The sequence below is a fragment of the Danio rerio genome, chromosome 15, assembly GCF_049306965.1.
Source record: "Danio rerio strain Tuebingen ecotype United States chromosome 15, GRCz12tu, whole genome shotgun sequence".
NCBI lineage: Eukaryota > Metazoa > Chordata > Actinopteri > Cypriniformes > Danionidae > Danio > Danio rerio.
This window is the reverse complement of record NC_133190.1, coordinates 40812284-40836284: the sequence shown is the minus strand read 5'-3', so window position 1 is coordinate 40836284 and position 24001 is coordinate 40812284. Positions and strand designations below refer to the sequence as shown.

Sequence of the window (24001 nt, the reverse complement as noted above, 5' to 3'; positions counted from 1 at the left end):
TTTTAGTTAAACAGAAAGTGGGGTGTAATTCAGGAGGGCTAATATTTCTGACTGCTCAGGACACCCTATTTTTACCCAATATGTTTCCTTCTGACTTTAGACAATCCTTGTAAGGTTTACATTGAACCATCAGAACTGAAGAATCCACTAAAAGAGTCAGATAAATTTACCGTTCAATGTTTCACATCTGGTCCCTGTGATTCTCCTCCTGAGTGGCTCCTCTTTAAATCAGGACAAACACCAGAATGGACGTCCTCCCCATCAAAAGAGATGATTATAGAGACTGAAAAGGGAGAAAATGGCACACAGGTCACAAAACTGAAGCTCACTGTGACATGGAAGGATGACAATAGGATTCTGTCCTGCCGTCCAGCAAACAGTGACGACAGCTGCCAGATTAGGAATATCACCCTGTCTGTGGAATGTAAGCCTACACTGAAATGAAAAATAAACAAACAAATTAAATTTAGTAATGCTTAAAATTATTAACATGAATTTGTTTGTTTAAATTCAGCCCATATAAATTGTTTGCAACCACTTACCTAAAAAATGCTGTAAAATAGTAAAATATTATTACAATTTAAAACTGCTTTCCTACTGTGTGTGCAGCTTACAAATTAATTTATTCCTGTGATTTAAAGCTGACTTTTTAGAAATTCAGATGAAAGTTGAAATCAAGTGCAACATGATTGGTCAGAAATCAGTCTAATAGGATGATCTGATGATAAAGAAACATTTTTAAAATGATTATAATTAGTATAAAACAGTTAGGAAGCTCCATATATTTGTATAAACTGATAAGTACCACTCAAAATGTATTTGTTTTCAAATTAATCAGGACATTAAATATATTTAATACATTTGTGTTGCATTGTTTAGTAATTATTCCAAATAAATGCTGTTATTTTAAACTATATTATCATCAAAAATACCAAAAAAGTAATAAGTATCGCAGTTTCCACAAACCTTTGAAGCAGAAAATAAAATGTAAATACAAAAATCACTAAAAAAAAAAACATAATTGAGCATTTATTAATTCAATAATGCAAATAATGAAACATAATCTAAATTTGAATAATAAAATAATACTGTATTTTGATCAAATAAATCAAGCCTTGGTTAGCAGAAAAAGGTTTTTAAAGTAATTAAAAATTACTTAATAACTTTAAAATAACAAAATCGTACTCATTGTGAAGTGTACAGTACATGTGATTTATTTATGAGGAAACAGTGCTTGAGCACCAGAACTCCAGCTGTCCACATTATTTTTTCTCTTCTAGATTCACCTAAAGAGACACATGCATCAGTGAGTTCTAATGATGTAAAGGAGACAAATTCTGTCACTCTCTCCTGCACCAGCAGAGGTCGCCCTGAAGTCACCTACACATGGTTTAAAAAAAACAAAGGAAAGCTTCAACAAATATCTGATTTGGATCTACGTCAGATGAAACCAGAAGATAGCGGAGAATATTACTGTGAAGCAAAAAACTCACTTGGAGTCATGAAATCAAATGAAATTTCCATCAATGTAAAGTGTAAGTTGAATGTTTTTTAAAAGGTTTGAAAGAAATAAAGATTAAGAGCTGTAATGCTTAATCACTTGAAATCATTTAACTTTCAAATGTAATGAAAAAGCATTTCTTGTATGCTGCTTTTTTCAGTTGGTCCAAAAGGTGTCACTGTGACACCTCCTTACAACATCAATGATATCAAAGAGGGAGACACAGTGACACTGAAATGTTCAGTAGAGCGACAAAATCCACCAGCCTCTAGGTTTGTGTGGTATAAAAATAACCGAATACAGCAGGAAACCAGTGAGACGTTCATCGACAGAAAAGTAACTGCAGCAGTACAAAAGTATAAATGTGAGGCTAATAATGGGATAAATAAAGGACAATCACAAGAACTCACAGTCAATGTAAAGTGTAAGTATTATATTATTTGAAGCACTTTCTTTATATACAGCACAGTACCCAGAAAGCAAAAAATATATTTTCTAAAGTCGTTTTGTAAAAAAAAAAACACACTTCTATATAGTTTCTGATTGTTTAGATTTTTTCAGTATTTATAATCTTTTAGAAATGTATATGTTTTGGTTATGTGACCATTAAAGGAACATTTCATTGTAGCATTTTTCTAACATAATTTTTTCCTTTATTTTACAAGTTACAGCTTTACAAGTTCAACCATTAATTCATTTTCATTTTGGCTTATTCCCTTTATTAATCTGGGGTCGCCACAGCGGAATGAACCGCCAGCTTAACCAGCATCCAAAGACATGCGCTATAGGTGAACTGAATAAGCTAAATTGGCCATGTGTACAAGTGTGTGTGTGAGGATGTTTCCCAGTAATGGGTTGCAGATGGAATGGCATCTTCTGTGCAAAACATAAGCTGGATAAGTTGGAGGTTGATTCCGCTGTAGCGGCCCCTGATAAATAAAGGGACTAAGCCGAAGGAAAAAGAATAACTTAACTTAAATATTTAATGTTTTTCAGATTAGTGGCTAATTTGTTCAGTTGTATGAAAATGTACGATTTTTAAAAGGGGGTGTGGCACCAAACCACACCCCTTAATTTAACTAAACTTAGGGGATAAGCAAATCATACTAAATTCTTTGAATAACTATACCAAAGAAATACAACATTAATTTCTTTATTTTGTATGGGAAACATTTTATTCAGAAAACAAAAATTCTCAAATTCACATTCTTTTTTTTTTACATTTTTAATTGTAATTGATTTATTTATTAAATCTCTTCAATTGGTTATTCACAAGAAAAATTATAGATTTTTGGTATATTACAATAGTTATTTCAGAAATGTCATGGATACATAAGCCCTCATTTCCTCTCGCAGTATTTGTGTTTTTTTTCATTTCACCGTTTTCTTCGTTTTTTACTGTTTTATATGTATTAATAATATTATTTAACTTTCTCTGTTAAGTTACGATCATTGCTATTATCACTGTCAGTGTTTTGTGTAGGTTCAATTTTGTATGTTTGTTATTGCAGTATAATAAAATAATAATAAACAAATAAATCCTACGAATGAGATCGTAAAAACTCAACGAATTAGCTACTAAATCAAAAGGTTACGAATAACCTTAAGATAGAGTTGTCTAATTTGATATCCAACTCAAGCAAACTAATAATGTACTTATGTCAATGTTTATGAAGAATTATGTGCTAAACACAATGATAAAGTTAGGGTGACAGAGTCGTTTCTTCTCATTTGGAAAACTTGAAAAGTGGAGTCACACAACATAATTATACACATTCTATCAAAAACTAAAATTAATATTTCATTTTATTACACCTGAGCATGAGGATTGTAAATTTACATGTTTCTTGTCTCTAACAGATTCACCAAGGAACATAAATATCCAGGGGAAAACATCTGTAAAAGTGGGTAGTAGACTGGAGTTGACATGCTCAGCTGATGCCCATCCACAGCCAGTCTACAAGTGGACATTTCCACCTGGACTGTCTTTTTCACCATTATCAAAAGGGAAATTAGAAACTCAGCCAGTGACCATAGAGCATGCAGGAGAGTACACATGTGGTGTCACAAATACTATTGGAACAAAATCAGAGAGTACTAATGTTAAAGTGCTTTGTAAGTTTGTATTGAACTTCAAAATCTACACCTAAAGTGAGTGATTTTGCAGACTGACAAATTACTTAGTCACTTTGTTGTCACTTGTTCTGTACTGTAGATCCTCCACGTAATATCAATTTGATGATGCAGAGTGAAGTGAGAGAGTTTGAAGTGATCTCCGTTATCTGCACAGTTCAAAGTTTTCCCACGTCAAAGTTCACAGTTACAAAAAATCTGGATAATCTGCTAAACATCCCAGAGTGTCGCAGGAACAGCACTGAATATGAAAACAAGGTAATTATCTTCCTGAATGTAACAGAGTCGGATGCCGGAACATACAAGTGCACAGCAAAAAATACAGAGGGACAAGAAGAAACTAATAAGAAACTTACTGTGCTGTGTAAGTAAAACTCAGTTAACATTAAATTAAAATTATTTTGAATATTTTTCAGTGACTTTCAGTACAGTGCATAAGATGCTGAATAATACAACCCAGGCTTAGTGGAATTAGATGCCCAGCGATACAATTCTGAGAGCAGAGAATATCTCCCTACAGTTATTGTTTACACAAATCCACTAGAGGGTGCCGTGTACATTTTTGACCATCTCAAATCAAATCAATTCAAATCTTTTTTTTTTTTTGTCACATCATGCCGTGTACATTTTTTTACCATCTCAAATATATTTCTGGGCCTTGTTTTCTCATACAGGACATTTCTCATAAATCCAACAGAGGCTGCTGTGAACATTTCAGCATATATTAATGTCCTCCTTGCAGTCTGTGAGACAAGCCATTCAGCTTGTCGCTGTGCATAATATATTAGTTTGCTATCGACTGAATCACCCGCCCCCTCCATAAACACAACCACCAGTGTTTTCAAAAGCAAAGTAAAGAGAAAAGACATCACGGCCACATTTTGGGTTAAGGCTTGGTGGAGTCGTTAATAACATGTACTATAATGTGTAATTTAATAAATAAACCAAATCTCGATTCTAGCGTCAATCACTCATGCATGCCCGTGGACGAAACCATTTTACATGCATTCATTCACATAATCAAAATACTACAGGACACTATGCTGCAAAGACATGTGCTATGCATGCACTAAGTGAAGTTTATTTATAAACTAATTCCGAGAGGATCACATGCTTATGGTTGCTTGCAGCTGGTCCCACATTATTTAATTTATGATTCACCAATTAGACGATTCCTAAGCCAATATAAAAGTTCCATATGACCGCCATCTTCGTTTTGAAGAATCCCCCCTTCCACCCTTACTCCTCCTCTTTTCCTAGATGGCTGACTCGGTGGCCCAGTGGTTAGCACTGTTTCCTCACAGCAAGAACTTAACTGGTTCTAGTCCTTACCAAGCCAGCCAACGTTTCTGTGTGGAGTTTACACGTTCTCCCTGTGCTCCTAGTAAATAGTTATCTCTTAAGAGCAAACACTATCTGTTCATTGGCTACTACAGCAGGGAAGTTCTCAAGATCTACCTGAGCTCAAACTCCCCTCTTGCCTTGCAAACAGGAGGGAGCCCCGGGCTCGAGGATCTTATGAGCTTAGTGCTCTCCTCCAGGACAGCATGCCAAACAAGCTTTATAATCAATTATCAGCTAAGTGTGAACTCTTAAAACACATGCAAGACGTACAGTACATACTGTACATGTTGTCACTGTGCTACAGTCTGTAGCGAGGGGTGTCTTGAACTTAAATGGTCTGCTCGACTCCACATCCCAAGTCTGACACCGTTTGTGGTGAGCCACCGAGCAAACCAGTCACGACAGAAAAGCTGTCCATACGAAGATAAGAACTGCCCCATATCGTTCATTTTACACAGAGCGTGCAGCAATATGTGCCTGCAATCACATAATTCTCGGTTCTCAAAAATGTATCCCTGGGCACGGTTTTCCAATAAATCTCTCCTGGATTGATTAGAATTTTGAGCATTACTTCAGGATTTTTGTGGGTTTGTTTGTTTGAGCCGCCTAGTTATGCAACAAATGATTGGGTTTGAATTTTGTTTTTATGTAAAATTCATGTCATTTTCTTTGTGAACTATACAATGTGATTTTGTGAAAATGCTGAGACATGTTAAATGTGTCAATAGACATGCGCAAGTGTTTGACAACTAAAAACAAGGACGACTCTTCCAATTTTGATACATCGTTGCTGTGTGAATCTTATGATAATAATAATATTTACTAGTATTTAATATTACTAAAAACAATTCATTTGGATTACTCCTTTTAAACTGTGCATGCAGATGCAAAAACACAACAAACAAAAACACTGACCTGTTTATTGTGTTCAGTCTATAGTCACGCGCAAAGATTTACCAACCAAAAGCAACCTTTTCATTTTTAGTACATTGCTGTCGTGTAAACATACACTTACTAATAAATTCCAGCTTTACTAAAAAATCTACATGATGTCTATGCAGATGCTCCTAAAAATGTAACAGCAAGTTTTAAAGGAGATCAGAAATCTGCGAGTGAACTGACTCTTACATGTGAGGCTTGCTCCAATCCTCCTGTTTCCTCATACGAGTGGACGAAACTCAACAATGGACAGTTCGAGACACTTAAACAACATCAACAACTCCACTTTAATTCTCTGGAAATCTCTGACTCTGGACAGTATGTCTGTATTGCTTATAATGCTATTGGAAAAGCAAAGTCACCACCACTGGACATCAGAGTTAAATGTAAGTACTTTTCACTACTGTTTAATATCTGAGTATTTTTATGTCTAATACTTATTATTTACTTCTTCAGCTTTGGAAAAGACTTATCCACCGCCATCTCACGGCAATTCGTAACCTTTTTATCGAAATAACTAATTTGTGTGAATTTGTAAAATTTCCTTCGTATAATTTAGTATAATTTGCTCTTTTCCCAATAATGGTTGGCTTTAGAGGTGGGGTTTGGTGCCTCCTTTGAAAAAATCATATATTTTCATACGACTGAACTCGAGTACGATATGAATTTATACAAATTACCCACGAAACTGACAAAAAGTAAAATCGTTAAGTTTCCTTGTGAGATCAGGATGGATTATCCAGTCTTTTTCAATTACTTCAAGTACTCATCATGCATATGTTGATATTAAAATCTCCCATTTTGATAATTGCTGAAGCTATCATCACTAAATTGACAAAACATGCTAACTTTATCTAGTATAAGAACAGAATGAAGTTAAAATGTATGTATTATTGTATTCATTGTCTACAATGCACATCAAGTGTTTTTCAGCAAATGCTTATAATGCTTATCATCACTATTTTATAGCTGAAATTCCACACGTCTAGTCACACAAAACTAGAGGTTCAATACCATTGTAGAAACATTTCTGGCTTTCAAAAGAATCTCCCAGTGAACAGGTCTTAAAATAATATTTTCACGATCTGAGGAATGTTTTAATAATCTAACGGATATGAGAACAACAACATTTTGTGTAATGCTAAGGGATGTTAAAGCGATAATTCATCCCAAAATAATAAAAAAAATTACCTCATTATTTATTCCCGCTGACATGGTTTCTTTTTCTGTTGAATACATAAAGATGTAGAATGCTGGTAGCTATGGAGACAGATTAGACTCAATAATAATTCACGCAAAAGACACGATGTACACATGCGTAGCCAAATTCACGTGCATAAAATCAAATTCACGTGCGTAAAATATTTATTTATATTCACAAAAAATTTTCACGTGCACAAAATAAAAATACATTTTCATAAAATATGTTTCACAAATGCAATACACGATTTGCAAATTTATAAGAGTGTACAAAAAGTTTTGAATGTTTAAAACTTGTGAGTTCATTCTGAATGAGAATGTGCTAATCCTCTTTCACGTACGACTCCCCCTGGATACGTGTATGTGTATTATTGAAACTTTCCTGCCAGAGTCAGGGTAACTCGTACCTTTCAGCCAATCAGATGAGAGCTGTAGTCAATGACACCAACTCTGCGCTTCATTTGCGCAGACTGTTTCTCTCCAGCATGGCGAACAGAGAAAACAGCAGTCGGAGTTATCCATTCTCTTTTTATCCATTATTTTGCTGCAGCTCTGCTCTTCTTATTTATTTTCTCTCAGCCTCATGAGCAGAGTGTAGCCTGCAGAATGATGAATTATCATTCCGGCAATTGAAGCTTAGCAGTATTACTGTGGTCTAGCAGTCAGTACATTGCATTGTCAAGCCGCTGACCCAGGTTCGATCCTCTCCTGGGTTAAGTTTTTTTTTTTTTTTTTCTAAAGCACAACAGCAGCTTGTTTACATTCATTGGATATAATTAGGGCCGTAGTGGGACTCCTTTTCAGCCCTGGAGTTTCAAGCCTTCGACCGGCCCACCTCAGTTTAAGACTGACTATATTAAATAAGATCACTTCCAAGTCAGTTTCTAATTACACTATCAAGTCTTTTTGAAGAAAACAGCTGCTTTGGAACTTCAAATGTTCAACAACCTTACAGTTTTATATGTCTTAACAATAAAAATGAAAAAAAAAAAAAAGCTTAACCCAGGTGAGGACCAAACCCGGATCGGCGGCTTGACAATGCAACGTACTGACCACTAGACCACAGTACTACTGCTAAGCTTCAATCGCCGGAATGATAATTCATCATTCTGCAGGCTACACTCTGCTCATGAGGCTGAGAGAAAATAAATAAGAAGAGAAGAGCTGCAGCAAAATAATGGATAAAAAGAGTGAGGCTATGGACAAATAATTAAATAAATGAAAAAAAGTGCAACTCCGACTGCTGTTTTCTCTGTTCGCCATGCTGGAGAGAAACAGTCTGCGCAAATGAAGCGCAGAGTTGGTGTCATTGACTACAGCTCTCATCTGATTGGCTGAAAGGTACGAGTTACCCTGACTCTGGCAGGAAAGTCTCATTAACCGTACGTTCACACCGAAAGCGGCGAGAGCGTCAAAGTAGCCGGAAGTCATTCATTTTCAATGAGAGCCGGCGGCGAAAGGCGGCGAGGAGCAGCGTGGCGCGTCTTCGCCGGCGTGAGCGTCGAGGAGAGTTGAAATAAAGTCAACTTTATGGTAATGAGATATGACGCGGTTCGGCGGCAAGCAATCAGAATGAAGACGTCCATCGATTGATAGCAGTACAGAGAACACAGACCTGTGAACTTTGGTTCCGACCACAGTTGTTCCCAAGGGTTTGATTATTGCGGTCGCCGGATTTCCAATTATTTACAATTTTTTTCTTACAGGAACATTAAATAAGTTACTGGCGAGTTACTGATGTTCATTAATGTTATATAATTTTATCTTAAAAAGCGGGAATCTCACGCGATGTGACAGTACAAAACAGTACTGCTGCTTCAGGATATTTCAGACATATGGACACATATTGGATAAATAGAGCAAAGCCACACCACACGCAACTTGATCTTCCATTGTTGTATGAATTTGATAAGAAGTGCGCAACATTTTCATGCTAGAAACATGTTTTATGCAGGAATGTAACTGATATGCTGCAACGGCTCCTTTAAATATGAGATCAATGTAGCGAGTTTTGACGCTCTCGCCGCAGGAGCTGAAGGCAGAGAGCGTTGTCGCCAGGGCGGCCAGAGCGACCTTGGACGCTCTCGCCGCTTTCGGTGTGAACGTACGGTAATACACATACACGTATCCAGGGGGAGTCGTACGTGAAAGAGGATTAGCACATTCTCATTCAGGATGAACTCACAAGTTTTAAACATTCAAAACTTTTTGTACACTCTTATAAATTTGCAAATCGTGTTTTGCATTTGTGAAACATATTTTATGAAAATGTATTTTTATTTTGTGCACGTGAAAATTTTTTGTGAATATAAATAAATATTTTACGCACGTGAATTTGATTTTATGCACGTGAATTTGGCTACGCATGTGTACATCGTGTCTTTTGCGGGAATTATTATTGAGTCTAATCTGTCTCCATAGGTAGCTGCCACCTATTTACTTCTATAGTAGGAAAAAATACTATGGCCTGTGGTTGCCAGCTATCAGCATTCTTCAAAATGTCTTTTGTGTTTACCAGAAGAAAGAATCTCAAATAGGTTTTGCAAGAAGCATTATCTGCATTACTGATTATGAATTGCTTGCATGTTTACTACAGATACACCAAATATCACGATTGTTCATAACACGACCACCTCAGCTCAATGGAATCTCCCAGTGTATCTGAGCTGCATTGCAGACGCGCATCCTCCTGCCACTGAATATAAATGGTACAGACAGGAGGACAACACCACTGTCTTATCACAGCAGCAGAACTTCACGGTTCTTCCTCAAAACCCAGGATTGTATTACTGTACGGCGACAAATGACATCGGACTATCCCGGTCCAAGCAGATCGCCTTATTTGTCAGTAAGTATTATATTGCATTTGTCAAATAAAGTAAGTGCATTTACTAAGAATGAGCCAACTCAAATAGAATTAAAGTCCTACTAAATGTCAGACATACACAGAGCATATTACAGCAGGTTTTAGATCAACTATTTTTCAAACGGTGAACAAGCGGTTAGTCTACCTGTTGTTTTTGTTGTTGTTATGAAGAAAACTCTGCTCGTTTTTACATGTCCTCATTTTCCTCTGTTTTGAATTCCACCTCCGTCTGGTTTTATTGAATTCATCTGTCGTTCTTATATCATTTCAGTTTTGTTTGTTTGTAACTCGCATATGCGTGTTTTTCTTAATTATGGTGGCTTGAAAAGCCAACATACTGTTATCTCACTTAAACTTATTATGGTGGCTTGAAAAGCCAACATACTGTTATCTCACTTAAACTTATTAGGCTGGCTTGTCAAAGCCAGACTACTGAAATGCTATTTAAACTTATTATTATTTTTTTTATTTTTTTTTTTATTAATCTTCTGAGACTAAATTTCTAACTCTATCTCCTCCTAGAGCTTTTGAGCTATTACCACCAAACTTGCTCCAGACCTCCAAACTATTCTGACTCGTGTTGCTATATCTCCTCAAACTGATCCGACTTTTGGTTTTCCGAAAAACGTCCCGGGACTGTCGGAAAAATCCCATAGGCTTAACATTGGATCAAACTTTGTGAGCTCATAACTCTGCGTCAGACTGTCGCACAGACTTCTAACTGGGCTCATTTAACTCAGACTATCAAACTGCCAATGACTGATCACCTTTAAACTTTCTAGCCACGCCCTAGCAACCACTTTTGGACCCTAGTAACTGTCCCATAGACTTTTATTCAAAAGACTCTCATTGACTTAACATGGGATCAAACTTTATGAGCTCATAACTCTGCATCAGACTGTCTTACAGACTAATGGCTGAGCTCATTTAACTCCGACTACCAAACTGCCAATAACTGATGAGCTTTTAACTTTCTAGCCACTCCCCTAACTACCACATACTGCACCCTAGCAACTGTCCCGTAGACTTCCATTCAAAAGACTCTCATTGACTTAACATGGGATCAAACTTTGTGAGCTCATAACTCTACATCAGACTGTCATACAGACTAATGGCTGAGCTCATTTAACTCAGACTACCAAACTGCCAATAACTGATGAGCTTTTAACTTTCTAGCCACACCCCTAACTACCACATACTGCACCCTAGCAACTGTCCCGTAGACTTCCATTACAAAAAACTCTCATTGACTTAACATGGGATCAAACTTTGTGAGCTCATAACTCTGCATCAGACTGTCATAGAGACTAATGGCTGAGCTCATTTAACTCAGTCTAGCCAGCAGCCAATCACTGATGGCCTTTTAACTTTCTAGCCACACCCCTAACTACCACATACTGCACCCTAGCAACTGTCCTATAGAATGTAATTAGGTGTGCTATCGAATGCTTATAATTCTAACATGCTAATGACATGCCAATCATGCTAGCAACATGCTACTCATATGCTAATCATGCTAATGACATGCTAACTCATACTGGAAACATGCTAATGACATGCTAATTTGTACAAGAATCATGCTAGTAACATGCTAATTCATACTAGACTCATGTTAATAACTGGCCTACATGCATATCTTTGCTTAGCAGTGTCCTATTGACTTGGGGGATGGCTCATCTGACTCAGACAACCAATGAGCATCTCAATATGATAATGAAGCTCACAAGCCACGCCCCCAAATTGATTCCATAGACTTCCATTAAAATAGGCCAAGATGCATATTTTTGCATAGCAGTGTCATACAGACATGGGGGTTGGTTCATTTTACTTAGACAGCCAACCACATTCAAGTGCACTCTGTAACCTCGCCCATAGCAACAAAACAGAGTACCCTAGCAACCATTCATCAACAGCTATATCTCAGCATCAGAACATCGTAGAGACTTGGAGATTGGCTCGTTTGACTCATGCTAGCAAACGGAACTTCCTAAATGCTACACATGCTAGCAGTGATTAGCTACATGCTAATATTGACTAGCCAAGTACTGTAACTTGCTAGAAATGCTTACTAAGTATAAATGTTTTATCAAGCATGTATGTAAGGCTTGCCTAGTAACCAACCAGGGTACCCTAGCAACTGCCTAGCAACCACCCAAATTACCCTAGCAACCGCCTAGCAACCACCTAGCAACGGCCTAGTAATGCCTTAGTAAGGGCCTAGCGACCACTCAGGACACCCTAGCAACCGCCTAGCAACGCCTTAGCAACCACTCAGAATACCCTAGCAACCACCTAGCAACACCTTGGCAACCACCTAGCAACCACTTGGGACATCTTAGCAACCGCCTAGCAACACCTTAGCAACCACCTAGCTACCACTCAGAACACCCTAGCAACTACCTAGCAATGCCTTAGCAACCACCTAGCAACCACTTAGGACACCTTAGCAACCACCTAGCAACACCTTAGCAACCACTTGGGCCACCATAGCAACCGTCTAGCAACACCTTAGCAATCACTCAGAACCCCCTAGCAACCACCTAGCAACACCTTAGCAACAACCTAGCAACCACTTAGAACACCCTAGCAACCGCCTAGCAACATCTTAGCAACCACCTAGCAACCACTCAGGACACCATAGTAACCACCTAGCAACACCTTAGCAACCACCTAACAACCTCTCAGAACACCCTAGCTGCCGCCTAGCAACACCTTAGCAAACACCTAGCATCCATTCAGAACACCCTAGCAACCACCTAGCAACCACACAGAACACCCTAGCAACCGCCTAGCAAGACCTTAGCAACCACCTAGCAACCAATCAGAGCACCCTAGCAACTGCCTAGCAACAACCTAGCAACCACTCAGAACACCCTAGCAACCGCCTAGCAATGCCTTAGCAACCACCTAGCAACCACTCAGAACACAATAGCAACCACCTAGCAACACCCTAGCAACCGCCTAGCAACATCTTAGCAACCACCTAGTAACCACTCAGGACACCCTAGCAACTGCCTAGCAATGACTTAGCAACCACTCAGAATACCCTAGCAACTACTTAAGCATGCTATGTGACATGCTAATTCATACTAGAATCATGCTAGTAACATGCTAATTCATACTACAATCATGCTAATAACATGCTAATTCATACTAGAATCATGCTAATAACATGCTAATTCATACTACAATCATGCTAGTAACATGCTAATGCATGCTAGAATCATGCTAATAACATGCTAATTCACGCTAGAATCATGCTAGTATCATGCTAATTCATACAATAATCATGCTAATAACATGCTAATTCATGCTAGAATCATGCGAGTAACATGCTAATTCATGCTAGAATTATTCTAGTAACATGCTAATTCATACTAGAATCATGCTAATTCATGCTAGAATCATGCTATTAACCTGCTAATTCTTACTAGAATCATGCTAGTAACAGGCTAATTCATACTAGAATCATGCTAGTAAAATGCTAATGCATGCTAGAATCATGCTAGTAACATGCTAATTCATGCCAGAATCATACTAGTAACATGCTAATTTATGCTAGAATCACGCTAGTAGCATGCTAATTCATACTAGAATCATGCTAGTAGCATGCTAAATCATACTAGAATCATGCTAGTGACATGCTAATTTATTCTGGAATCATGCTAGTAACATGCTAATTCATGCTAAAAGCATGCTAATAACATGCTAATTTATATTAGAATCATGCTAATAAAATGCAAATTTGTACTACACTCATGCTAATAACATGCTAATCGATGCTAGAATCATGCTAATTCATGCTAGAATCATGCTAATAACATGCTACTTATACTTTTTCAAACTGTTTTTAAACTAAATAAACTATTACCAACAGGCTTTGTCAAGCCAGCCTCAAAGTTTGTCTCGACGAACTTTACTGTCTAGTTAGGCTGGCTTGTGTAGCAAGCCAGACTACTGTTATCCTATTAAACTTATTATTATTATTATTATTATTTATATTATTATTCTTCTTCTGAGACTAAAAATTAAACTCTATCTCCACCTAGACCTTTCAAGCTATGACCATCAAACTCGGGTCAGACCTCCGAACTATTCTGACTCGAGTTGCTATATCCTTTCCGACTGATCCGACTTTCGGTTTCCCGAAAAACGTCCCGGGACCGTCGGAAAAATCCCATAGACGTAACATTGGATCAAACTTTGTGACCTCATAACTCTGCATCAGAATGTCACACAGACTTCTAACTGGGCTCATTTAACTCAGACTATCAAACTGCCAATGACTGATCACCTTTAAACTTTCTGGCCACGCCCTAGCAACCACTTTTGGACCCTAGAAACCATCCCATAGACTTCCATTGCAAAAGACTCTCATTGACTTTACATGGGATCAAACTTTGTGAGCTCATAACTCTGCATCAGACTGTCCTACAGACTAATGATTGAGCTCATTTAACTCAGTCTAGCCAGCAGCCAATCACTGATGGCCTTTTAACCTTCCAGCCACACCCTAACAACCAGATACTGCACCCTAGCAACTGTCCCATAGACTGCCATTAAAGAGGTTCAGACTGATATTGTCATGCTGCAGTGTGATAAAGACATGGGGGTTGTTTTTAACTGTTCATACTGGCAAGAAGCTTTGATACATCATCAGTCTAAGCTGTCAATCAACTCCATAGCAACAAAACAGACTAACCTAGCAACGATATAACAGCAGCTATATCTCAGCATCAGAACATCGTAGAGAGGCGGGGGTTGGCTTGTTTGAATCAGGCTCACACACCATCTATCTATCTATCTATCTATCTATCTATCTATCTATCTATCTATCTATCTATCTATCTATCTATCTATCATCTATCTATCTATCTATCTATCTATCTATCTATCTATCTATCTATCTATCTATAACTATCTATCTATCTATAACTATTTATCTATCTATCTATCTATCTATCTATCTATCTATCTATCTATCTATCTATCTATCTATCTATCTATCTATCTATCTATCTCTATCTATCTATCTATCTATCTATCTATCTATCTATCTATCTCTAACTATCTATCTATCTATCTATCTATCTATCTATCTATCTATCTATCTATCTATCTATCTATTTATCTATCTCTAACTATCTATCTATCTATCTATCTATCTATCTATCTATCTATCTATCTATCTATCTATCTATCTATCTATCTATCTATCTATCTACCTCTATCTATCCATCATGCTAACAACATGCTAATTCATGCTAGAATCATGCTAGTTACATGCTAATTCATGCTAGAATCATGCTAGTCACATGCTAATTCATGCTAGAATCATGCTAGTTACATGCTAATTCATGCTAGAATCATGCTAGTCACATGCTAATTTATGCTAGAATCATGCCAGTCACATGCTAATTCATACTAGAATCATGCTAACAACATGCTAATTCATGCTAGAATCATGCTAGTCACATGCTAATTCATGCTAGAATCATGCTAACAACATGCTAATTCATGCTAGAATCATGCTAGCAACATGCTAATTCATGTTAGAATCATGCTAACAACATGCTAATTCGTGCTAGAATCATGCTAGTAGCATGCTAATTCATGTTAGAATCATGCTAACAACATGCTAATTCATGCTAGAATCATGCTAGTAACATGCTAATTCATGCTAGAATCATGCTAACAACATGCTAATTCATGCTAGAATCATGCTAGTCAAATGCTAATTCAAGCTAGAATCGTGCTAACAACATGCTAATTCATGCTAGAATCATGCTAGTAACATGCTAATTCATGCTAGATTCATGCTAGTAACATACTAATTCATGCTAGAATCATGCTAACAACATGATAATTCATGCTAGAATCATGCTAGTAACATGCTAATTCATGCTAGAATCATGCTAACAAAATGCTAATTCATGCTAGAATCGTGTTAATTCATGCTAAAATCATGCTAGTAACATGCTAATTCATGTTAAAATCATGCTAGGTACATGCTAATTCATGCTAGAATCATGCTAGTAACATGCTAATTTATGCTAGAATCGTGCTAGTAACATGCTAATTCATACTAGAATCATGCTGGTAACATGCTAATTCATGCTAGAATTATGCTAACAACATGCTAATTCATGCTAGAATCATGCTAGTAACATGCTAATTCATGCTAGAATCATGCTAGTAACATGCTAAGACATGCTAGAATCATGCTAACAACATGCTAAATCATGCTAGAATCATGCTAACAACATCTATCTATCTATCTATCTATCTATCTATCTATCTATCTATCTATCTATCTATCTATCTATCTATCTATCTATCTATCTATCTATCTATCTTTTCATACTTTTTAAAACTGTTTAAATAAACTATTACCGTCAGGCTTTCACAAGCCAGCCTCAAAGTTTGTTCTCAAACTTTAAGAATCTAGTTATTATTCTTCTTCTTTCTTCTGAGACTAATTTTAAAGTCTATCTCCTCCTAACCCTTTCAAGCTTCATACCTCAAACTTTCGTCAAACCTTCAAACTGGTCTGACTCGGGTTGCTATATCTTTTCCGACTGATCCGACTTTCGGTTTTCCGAAAAACGACCCGGAAAATTCCCAAAATTCCCATTGACTTAACATTGGGTCAAACTTTGTGACCTCATAACTCTGCATCAGACTGTCCTACAGACTTCTAACTGGGCTCATTTAACTCAGTCTAGCCAGCAGCCAATAACTGATGACCTTTAAACTTACTAGCCACTCCCTAGCAACCACTTTTGGCACCCTAGCAACTGTCCCATAGACTTCCATTGTAAAAGACTGCCATTGACTTAACATTGGGTCAACCTTTGTGAGCTCATAACTCTGCATCAGACTGTCCTACAGACTAGAGTCAGGCCTCATTCAACTCAGTCTAGTCAGCAGCCAATCACTGATGACCTTTAGACTTACTAGCCACTCCCTAGCAACCACCTATGGCACCCTAGCAACTGTCCCGTAGACTTCCATTCAAAAGAGTTTCATTGACTTAACATGGGATCAAACTTTGTGAGCTCATAACTCTGCATCAGACTGTCATAGAGACTAATGGCTGAGCTCATTTAACTCAGTCTAGCCAGCAGCCAATCACTGATGGCCTTTTAACTTTCTAGCCACACCCCTAACTACCATATACTGCACCCTAGCAACTGTCCTATATAATGTAATTAGCTGTGCTATCAAATGCTTATAATTCTAACATGCTAATGACATGCCAATCATGCTAGCAACATGCTACTCATATGCTAATCATGCTAATGACATGCTAACTCATACTGGAAACATGCTAATGACATGCTAATTTGAACTAGAATCATGCTAGTAACATGCTAATTCATACTAGACTCATGTTAATAACTGGCCTACATGCATATCTTTGCATAGCAGTGTCCTATTGACTTGGGGGATGGCTCATCTGACTCACACAGCCAATGAGCATCTCAATATGATAATAAAGCTCACAAGCCACGCCCCCAAATTGATTCCATAGACTTCCATTAAAATAGGCCAAGATGCATATCTTTGCATAGCAGTGTCATAGAGACAAGGGGGTTGGTTCATTTGACTAAGACAACCAACCACATTCAAGTTCACTCTGTAACCTCGCCCATAGCAACAAAACAGAGTACCCTAGCAACCATTCATCAACAGCTATATCTCAGCATCAGAACATCGTAGAGACTTGGAGATTGGCTCGTTTGACTCATGCTAGCATACGGAACTTCCTATATGCTACACATGCTAGCAGTGACTAGCTACATGCTAATATTGACTAGCCAAGTACTGTAACTTGCTAGAAATGCTTACTAAGTATAAATGTTTTATCAAGCATGTATGTGAGGCTTGCCTAGTAACCAACCAGGGTACCCTAGCAACTGCCTAGCAACCACCCAAACTACCCTAGCAACCGCCTAGCAACGGCCTAGTAATGCCTTAGTAAGGGCCTAGCGACCACTAAGGACACCCTAGCAACCGCCTAGCAACGCCTTAGCAACCACTCAGAATACCTTAGCAACCACCTAGCAACACCTTAGCAACCACCTAGCAACCACTTGGGACACCTTAGCAACCGCCTAGCAACACCTTAGCAACCACCTAGGAACCACTTAGGACACCCTAGCAACCGCCTAGCAACACCTTAGCAACCACCTAGCAACCACCTAGCAACCACTTAGGACACCTTAGCAACCACCTAGCAACACATTAGCAACCACCTAGCAACCACTCAGGACACCCTAGCAACCACCTAGCAACACCTTAGCAACCACCTAGCAGCCACTCAGGACACCCTAGCAACCACCTAGCAACGCCTTAGCAACCACTCAGAATACCCTAGCAACCGCCTAGCAACACCTTAGCAACCACCTAGCAACCACTTAGGACACCTTAGCAACCACCTAGCAACACCTTAGCAACCACCTAGCAACCACTCAGGACACCCTAGCAACCACCTAGCAACACCTTAGCAACCACTTAGCAACCACTCAGGACACCCTAGCAACCACCTAGCAACGCCTTAGCAACCACTCAGAATACCCTAGCAACCGCCTAGCAACACCTTAGCAACCACCTAGCAACCACTTAGGACACCCTAGCAACCGCCTAGCAACATATTAGCAACCGCCTAGCAACACCTTAGCAACCACCTAGCAACCACTTAGGACACCTTTGCAACCACCTAGCAACACCTTAGCAACCACCTAGCAACCACTCAGAACACCCTAGCAACCGCCTAGCAACACCTTAGCAACCATCTAGCAACCACTTAGGACACCCTAGCAACCGCTAGCAACACCTTAGCAACCACCTAGCAACACCTTAGCAACCACCTAGCAACCACTTAGGACACCTTAGCAACCACCTAGCAACACCTTAGCAAACACCTAGCAACCACTCAGAACACCCTAGCAACACCTTAGCAACCACTTAGGACACCCTAGCAACCGCCTAGCAACACCTTAGCAACCACCTAGCAACACCTTAGCAACCACCTAGCAACCACTTAGGATACCTTAGCAACCACCTAGTAACACCTTAGCAACCACTCAGAACACCCTAGCAACCGCCTAGCAACACCTTAGCAACAACCTAGCAACCACTCAGGATACCCTAGCGACCACCTTGCAACACCTTAGTAACCACTAAGCAACTAGTCAGAACACCTTAGCAACTGCCTAGCACCACCTTAGCAACCACCTAGCAACCACTCAAAACACCCTAGCAACCGTCTAGCAACACCTTAGCAACCACCTAGCAACTAGTCAGACCACCTTAGCAACTGCCTGGCACCACCTTAGCAACCACTTAAAACACCCTAGCAACCGCCTAGTAAAATGCTAATTCATGCTAGAATCATGCTAACAACATGCTAATTCATGCTAGAATCATACTAGTAACATGCTAATTTATGCTAGATTTATGCTAACAACATGCTAATTCATGCTAGAATCATGCTAGTAACATGCTAATTCATGCTAGAATCATGCTAACATGCTAATTCATGTAAGAATCATGCTACTAACATGCTAATTCATGCTAGAATTATCCAAGTAGCATGCTAATTCATGCTAGAATCATGCTAGTAACATGCTAATTCATGCTAGAATCACGCTAACAACATGCTAATTCATGTTAGAAACATGCTAGTAACTTGCTAATTCATGCTAGAATCATGCTAACAACATGCTAATTCATGTAAGAATCATGCTACTAACATGCTAATTCATGCTAGTAATATGTTACCTCAAGCTAAAATCATACTAACATGCTATTTACACTTTAAAACCACTTCAAACTTTCAGATTCGGCTTTTCAAGCCACCATAAAGTTTGTCCTCAAACTTTACTATCTAGTTACTTTAGTAAGTCTTCAAGCTCGCGTCAATTAGATCTATCGCGAGCTCTTCTGTGTTGCCAGATTGGGTTGACTATATTCAGCACCTAGAGACCTGAAATTAAATATAGATAGGTAGGCTATATTTTTAATGTTTTTTTCCCCTACAACATAAGATTTATGATAGTTTTATCCACATGGTGACTGATTTATGGTTTGTTGTGAAGAAAAAAAACTTTACCTCAGTTTTCAAATTCAAGTTTTGCAATGCCTCATTTTTCTCTTTTTTTTAAGTCACATCACCACCTTATGGTCTAATTGAATTCCTCTGGCTTCCTTTTTTAATTTTAGGATTTTTAACCCCACATTTTATAACCGACAAGGTATAGGCCTAACTGTGCACCAGAACAGCCTGACACAGAAACAGTTTCTTCCCTCAGGCAATCCATCTCATGAACATTTGATGATAGTAATTGTGAAACCAACATCTACAACACTACTTGCTATACACTTTTTATACACATATACACTTAACAACATACTTTACATGCCAATTTGCACATAACAGCTGGACATATAACACTGTATATAGTAATATACCTTTACATACACCTGTCAGTTTGTCTATTTGCATTCACTACTTCTATTTTTAAAATATATTTATTATGTTTTTGTCCTGTCTCTGTAATTCTGTTGCACTGTAGAAGCTCTGTCACGAAAAACCCATTCCTCGTATGTGTGAACAAGCTCTTTCCAATTCTGATTCTGATAGAGGTCTTGGAAAAAGAAGACTATACACTCTTCTGTGTTGCCAGATTGTGTTGGGAAAAGCTGCCCATTAAATAATATTAATAATAAAAATAATAATTACTTATTTTGAATGTTTTCTTTCCATTAGATTAAAAGCTAAGAGGTCTAAAATCTTTACAGGTGATTGAGAAACAAACATTGTTTTCCCCTACCTGTGACTGTGCCTTGCCCACGAACAGTTCAGCCAAAATTCCATTTACTTGTTTCAAACCTTTAGGATTCTTTTCTTCTGTTAAACACAAAAGAAGTCATTTTGTAGAATGCTGAATACCTGTAATCATTGATTTTCTTACTATGAAAGTCAATGCTTACAGGATTTTAACAAAATATATTAGTTTGTGTTCAACAGATTAAAGAAATTCATAAAGGTTTGGATCCACGTGGGGTTCAATACAGAGTGAATATTTTATTTATTTATTTATTTTGGTGGGGAGGCATGTTGACAACATGCAAAGTAGGTAAATTTTCAACAATGGAGAACTGTCCATCAAGAAAACTATATCAAATATGACAAATACTTTTCTCCCCAAATGTAGGTACCTCTCTTAGTGTGTTTTTGAAGATTGTCTTACCTATCATTTTCCTATTGGTTCTCATCGTTGTGGTCATCTTTCTGATACGCAGGTACATACTTTTTTTTTTTTTTTTTTTTTGAACAAGATTGTGTTTAATTGTTATTCAATTCCCTCTTCTGAATCTCCTCCAATCATTATTATTTCATTTTATTTATTGCAGAAACATCATCAAGATAAGATCGGATCAGCAAAGTGGAGCAGATAATCTATTGTGTTTATTCCCAGCATTCCTGTCACGCTCCTCCAGAGTGCAAAACTTATTTTTATTGGTTATTTTATTTCAATTTTTTTACAGCTGCTAACTGAACTTATTATGAAAATCTAAAAATAGTGTCCTTTTTCTTAATAAGAGATCAACCATGTTCCATTTGTTATGTTTGAACACTCAGGGGTCTCGAAATAACACCCAGGAGAATTTGTCATTGGATGATCCAAACTATGCACAGGTTAATCTATCATACCCAATCCAGCCTTCCCAAAATCCAACACAAGGACAGGACCTTAATCCAAGGTATATTCAGCAAATCTGATCGAAACAACATTGTACTCAATTTTGTTATGATTATTAAAAAAATGTATAATTATTTTTCTTCAAGACCAAAACCGAATATCCAGACAGTGTATGCTGCCATTAAACTGCCACAAAAGAAACAGGTCAGATTATTTTTCTTTTAACATGGATGTTTCCCTAAATGAAACACTGAATATAAACATTACATGATAATTTTAATAAAGGAATAAACACATTAAGTGTGTTTATTTGCTAAAAGTCCTATTAAAATCTGTTTTACTTATATTGTGCAATGTATATTTGTAAAGTCTTTATAAATAGTATAGATTTTAAAAAGGGGAAAAACAATAAATGTTTGTATGAATGCTGTAATGTTTAATTCATTTTCTATAAAAAATGCATAAGGGTCATGTGACCATCAGGTAGAACGCAGCGTCTCATTTCTCACAGAACGCGTTCTCTGTTCTCGCGGTCTCCTAAGTTCGTTCTTCCGAGGTGACCAGATTTCACAAGAACGCAGAATTGAGAAACAGCCCTTGTTATTAGCGATTAACCAGTGGACGTGAAGGGAACTGCAGCCAACCATTTATCGCAGATATTGTTAAATTTTTATAACTGTAAAATTCTCACAACAAAACTATTACTAGAATAAAAAGTACTAGTAGCATGATAACAATACTTGTATATTTTATAGATTACAAATTAATATGACTTGAACAACTCCTTCAGAATTATCCTGAATATTATAAGCATTCGTTTCATGCTATTAAACATCACATCCTTTTGACTTCCCAGACAAAAAATAAATGTTTTATACACATAAAAATCTATATTTCTGAGAGACAACACACAAAGTAAAGAAAAGATCTTGTTTTTAAAGTTTTTTTTTTTTTTTTTTTAAAGTGTGGTAATTAAACAAGTAATAAATTCTGATCAATGTATAAACATTCTTACGGCTACTTTTAAGATGAAGTCATAATTGCACACAACTAATGTTTTCATTCTTTCATGTATTTTCTTATGAATATTTCTTTAAAGAAAAGACATTCGCCAAAACAACAACAGAAGACTGGAAATATGGACAATACATCTATGAACTACGTCACTCTCGATTTCAAGGGACAAAATGAGCCAAGAAAAATGTAAAGATGAAATTGCACTTCCAAAAGATCAATAACATTCATGTTGATCATGACATTAAACTGTAAATGATGTACAGCAGGGGTGTCAAACTCAATTACTAAAGGGCAGCAGTCTTGCAGAGTTTAGTTCAGGCCTGCTTCAACACACCTGTCTGTAGGTATCAAACAAGCCCAAAGCCCTCAATTAGTTTAATCAGGTGTGTTTAATTAGTGTTGGAACTACAGTAAACTGTGAAGAGCTGTGGCCCCCCCAGGAACTGAGTTTGACACCTGTGATGTAGAGAATGAAAAATTGCCTTTAATATATAAATTCATATATAAGTCAAATAGCATTATGTTATTAAATAGCATTCTGTTCTGTCCACTTTTGATGAGTATGGGAAAAAAAAATTGTAGTTCTACCAATAATAATGCATTAATGTGATTTTAGAATGCCTGAAACTTCAGCAGTTTATGCCATGGTGTCAAGGAACAAGCAGGCAAAGGTAAGCCATCAAATTATGTCATAGCTGAAAGTGTAATTGTTTTAAAATGGTATTAATCCTCAAAATATTGATATGTTGAATCCTCCAAAATTTGATCATAATATACACACTGTAAAAAATAGCATTAAATTAGCAGTTTTCCATATTTTGTTATTTATGTTTTTTTTTTCCTGTTTATTTATACTTGTGAATTGCATTATGCGAGCTTGCTCTTTTTCCAACAACTTTTAACCTTGTTAAGTTCGAAAAAGTTACTTTTATTGACTTTGTTAATAGTTTAAAGTGATATACTGTCTGATTGGTTTTGTATATTACGGTACAAAAACACTTGTAATAAACTGCCAGTACATTTTTTGTTATTTTACAGACGCGCGTCATTATATATTATTTCTTATACATGATATTCTTTTAAACTGCTAAAATGTCAAAAAAGTCACTTTGTTAAACTGCAGAGTTGAATTTTCTAAATCGGACAGGGCAGAGATCAACATCCCATAATGCAATTCACAACCTTAATAAATGGAAAATTTTGTGAATCACAAAATATGAAAGTCAATTAATCGATTTGTTTTACAATGTAGTGTTTGTAAATATTATTCTTTTTATACATTACTGTTTT

At 37.2% G+C, this 24001-nt stretch overlaps 1 protein-coding gene across 6 annotated transcripts in view; it reads left to right on the top strand.

Moving 5' to 3' along the window:
* si:dkey-24p1.1 overlaps positions 1-24001 on the top strand; it is a 38014-nt gene that overhangs the window by 11090 nt on the left and 2923 nt on the right. For 3 of the 6 annotated variants that reach the window (XM_073923073.1, XM_073923074.1, NM_001098245.1), the window contains 13 exon segments: positions 101-424; positions 1281-1535; positions 1662-1925; positions 3362-3616; positions 3717-3998; positions 6040-6303; positions 9714-9965; positions 21206-21293; positions 21405-21513; positions 21634-21755; positions 21841-21898; positions 22794-22897; positions 23328-23382. In XM_073923073.1, the coding sequence (XP_073779174.1) occupies positions 101-424; positions 1281-1535; positions 1662-1925; positions 3362-3616; positions 3717-3998; positions 6040-6303; positions 9714-9965; positions 21206-21293; positions 21405-21513; positions 21634-21755; positions 21841-21898; positions 22794-22897; positions 23328-23382 (2432 nt within the window). 6 annotated transcript variants of the gene reach the window in all.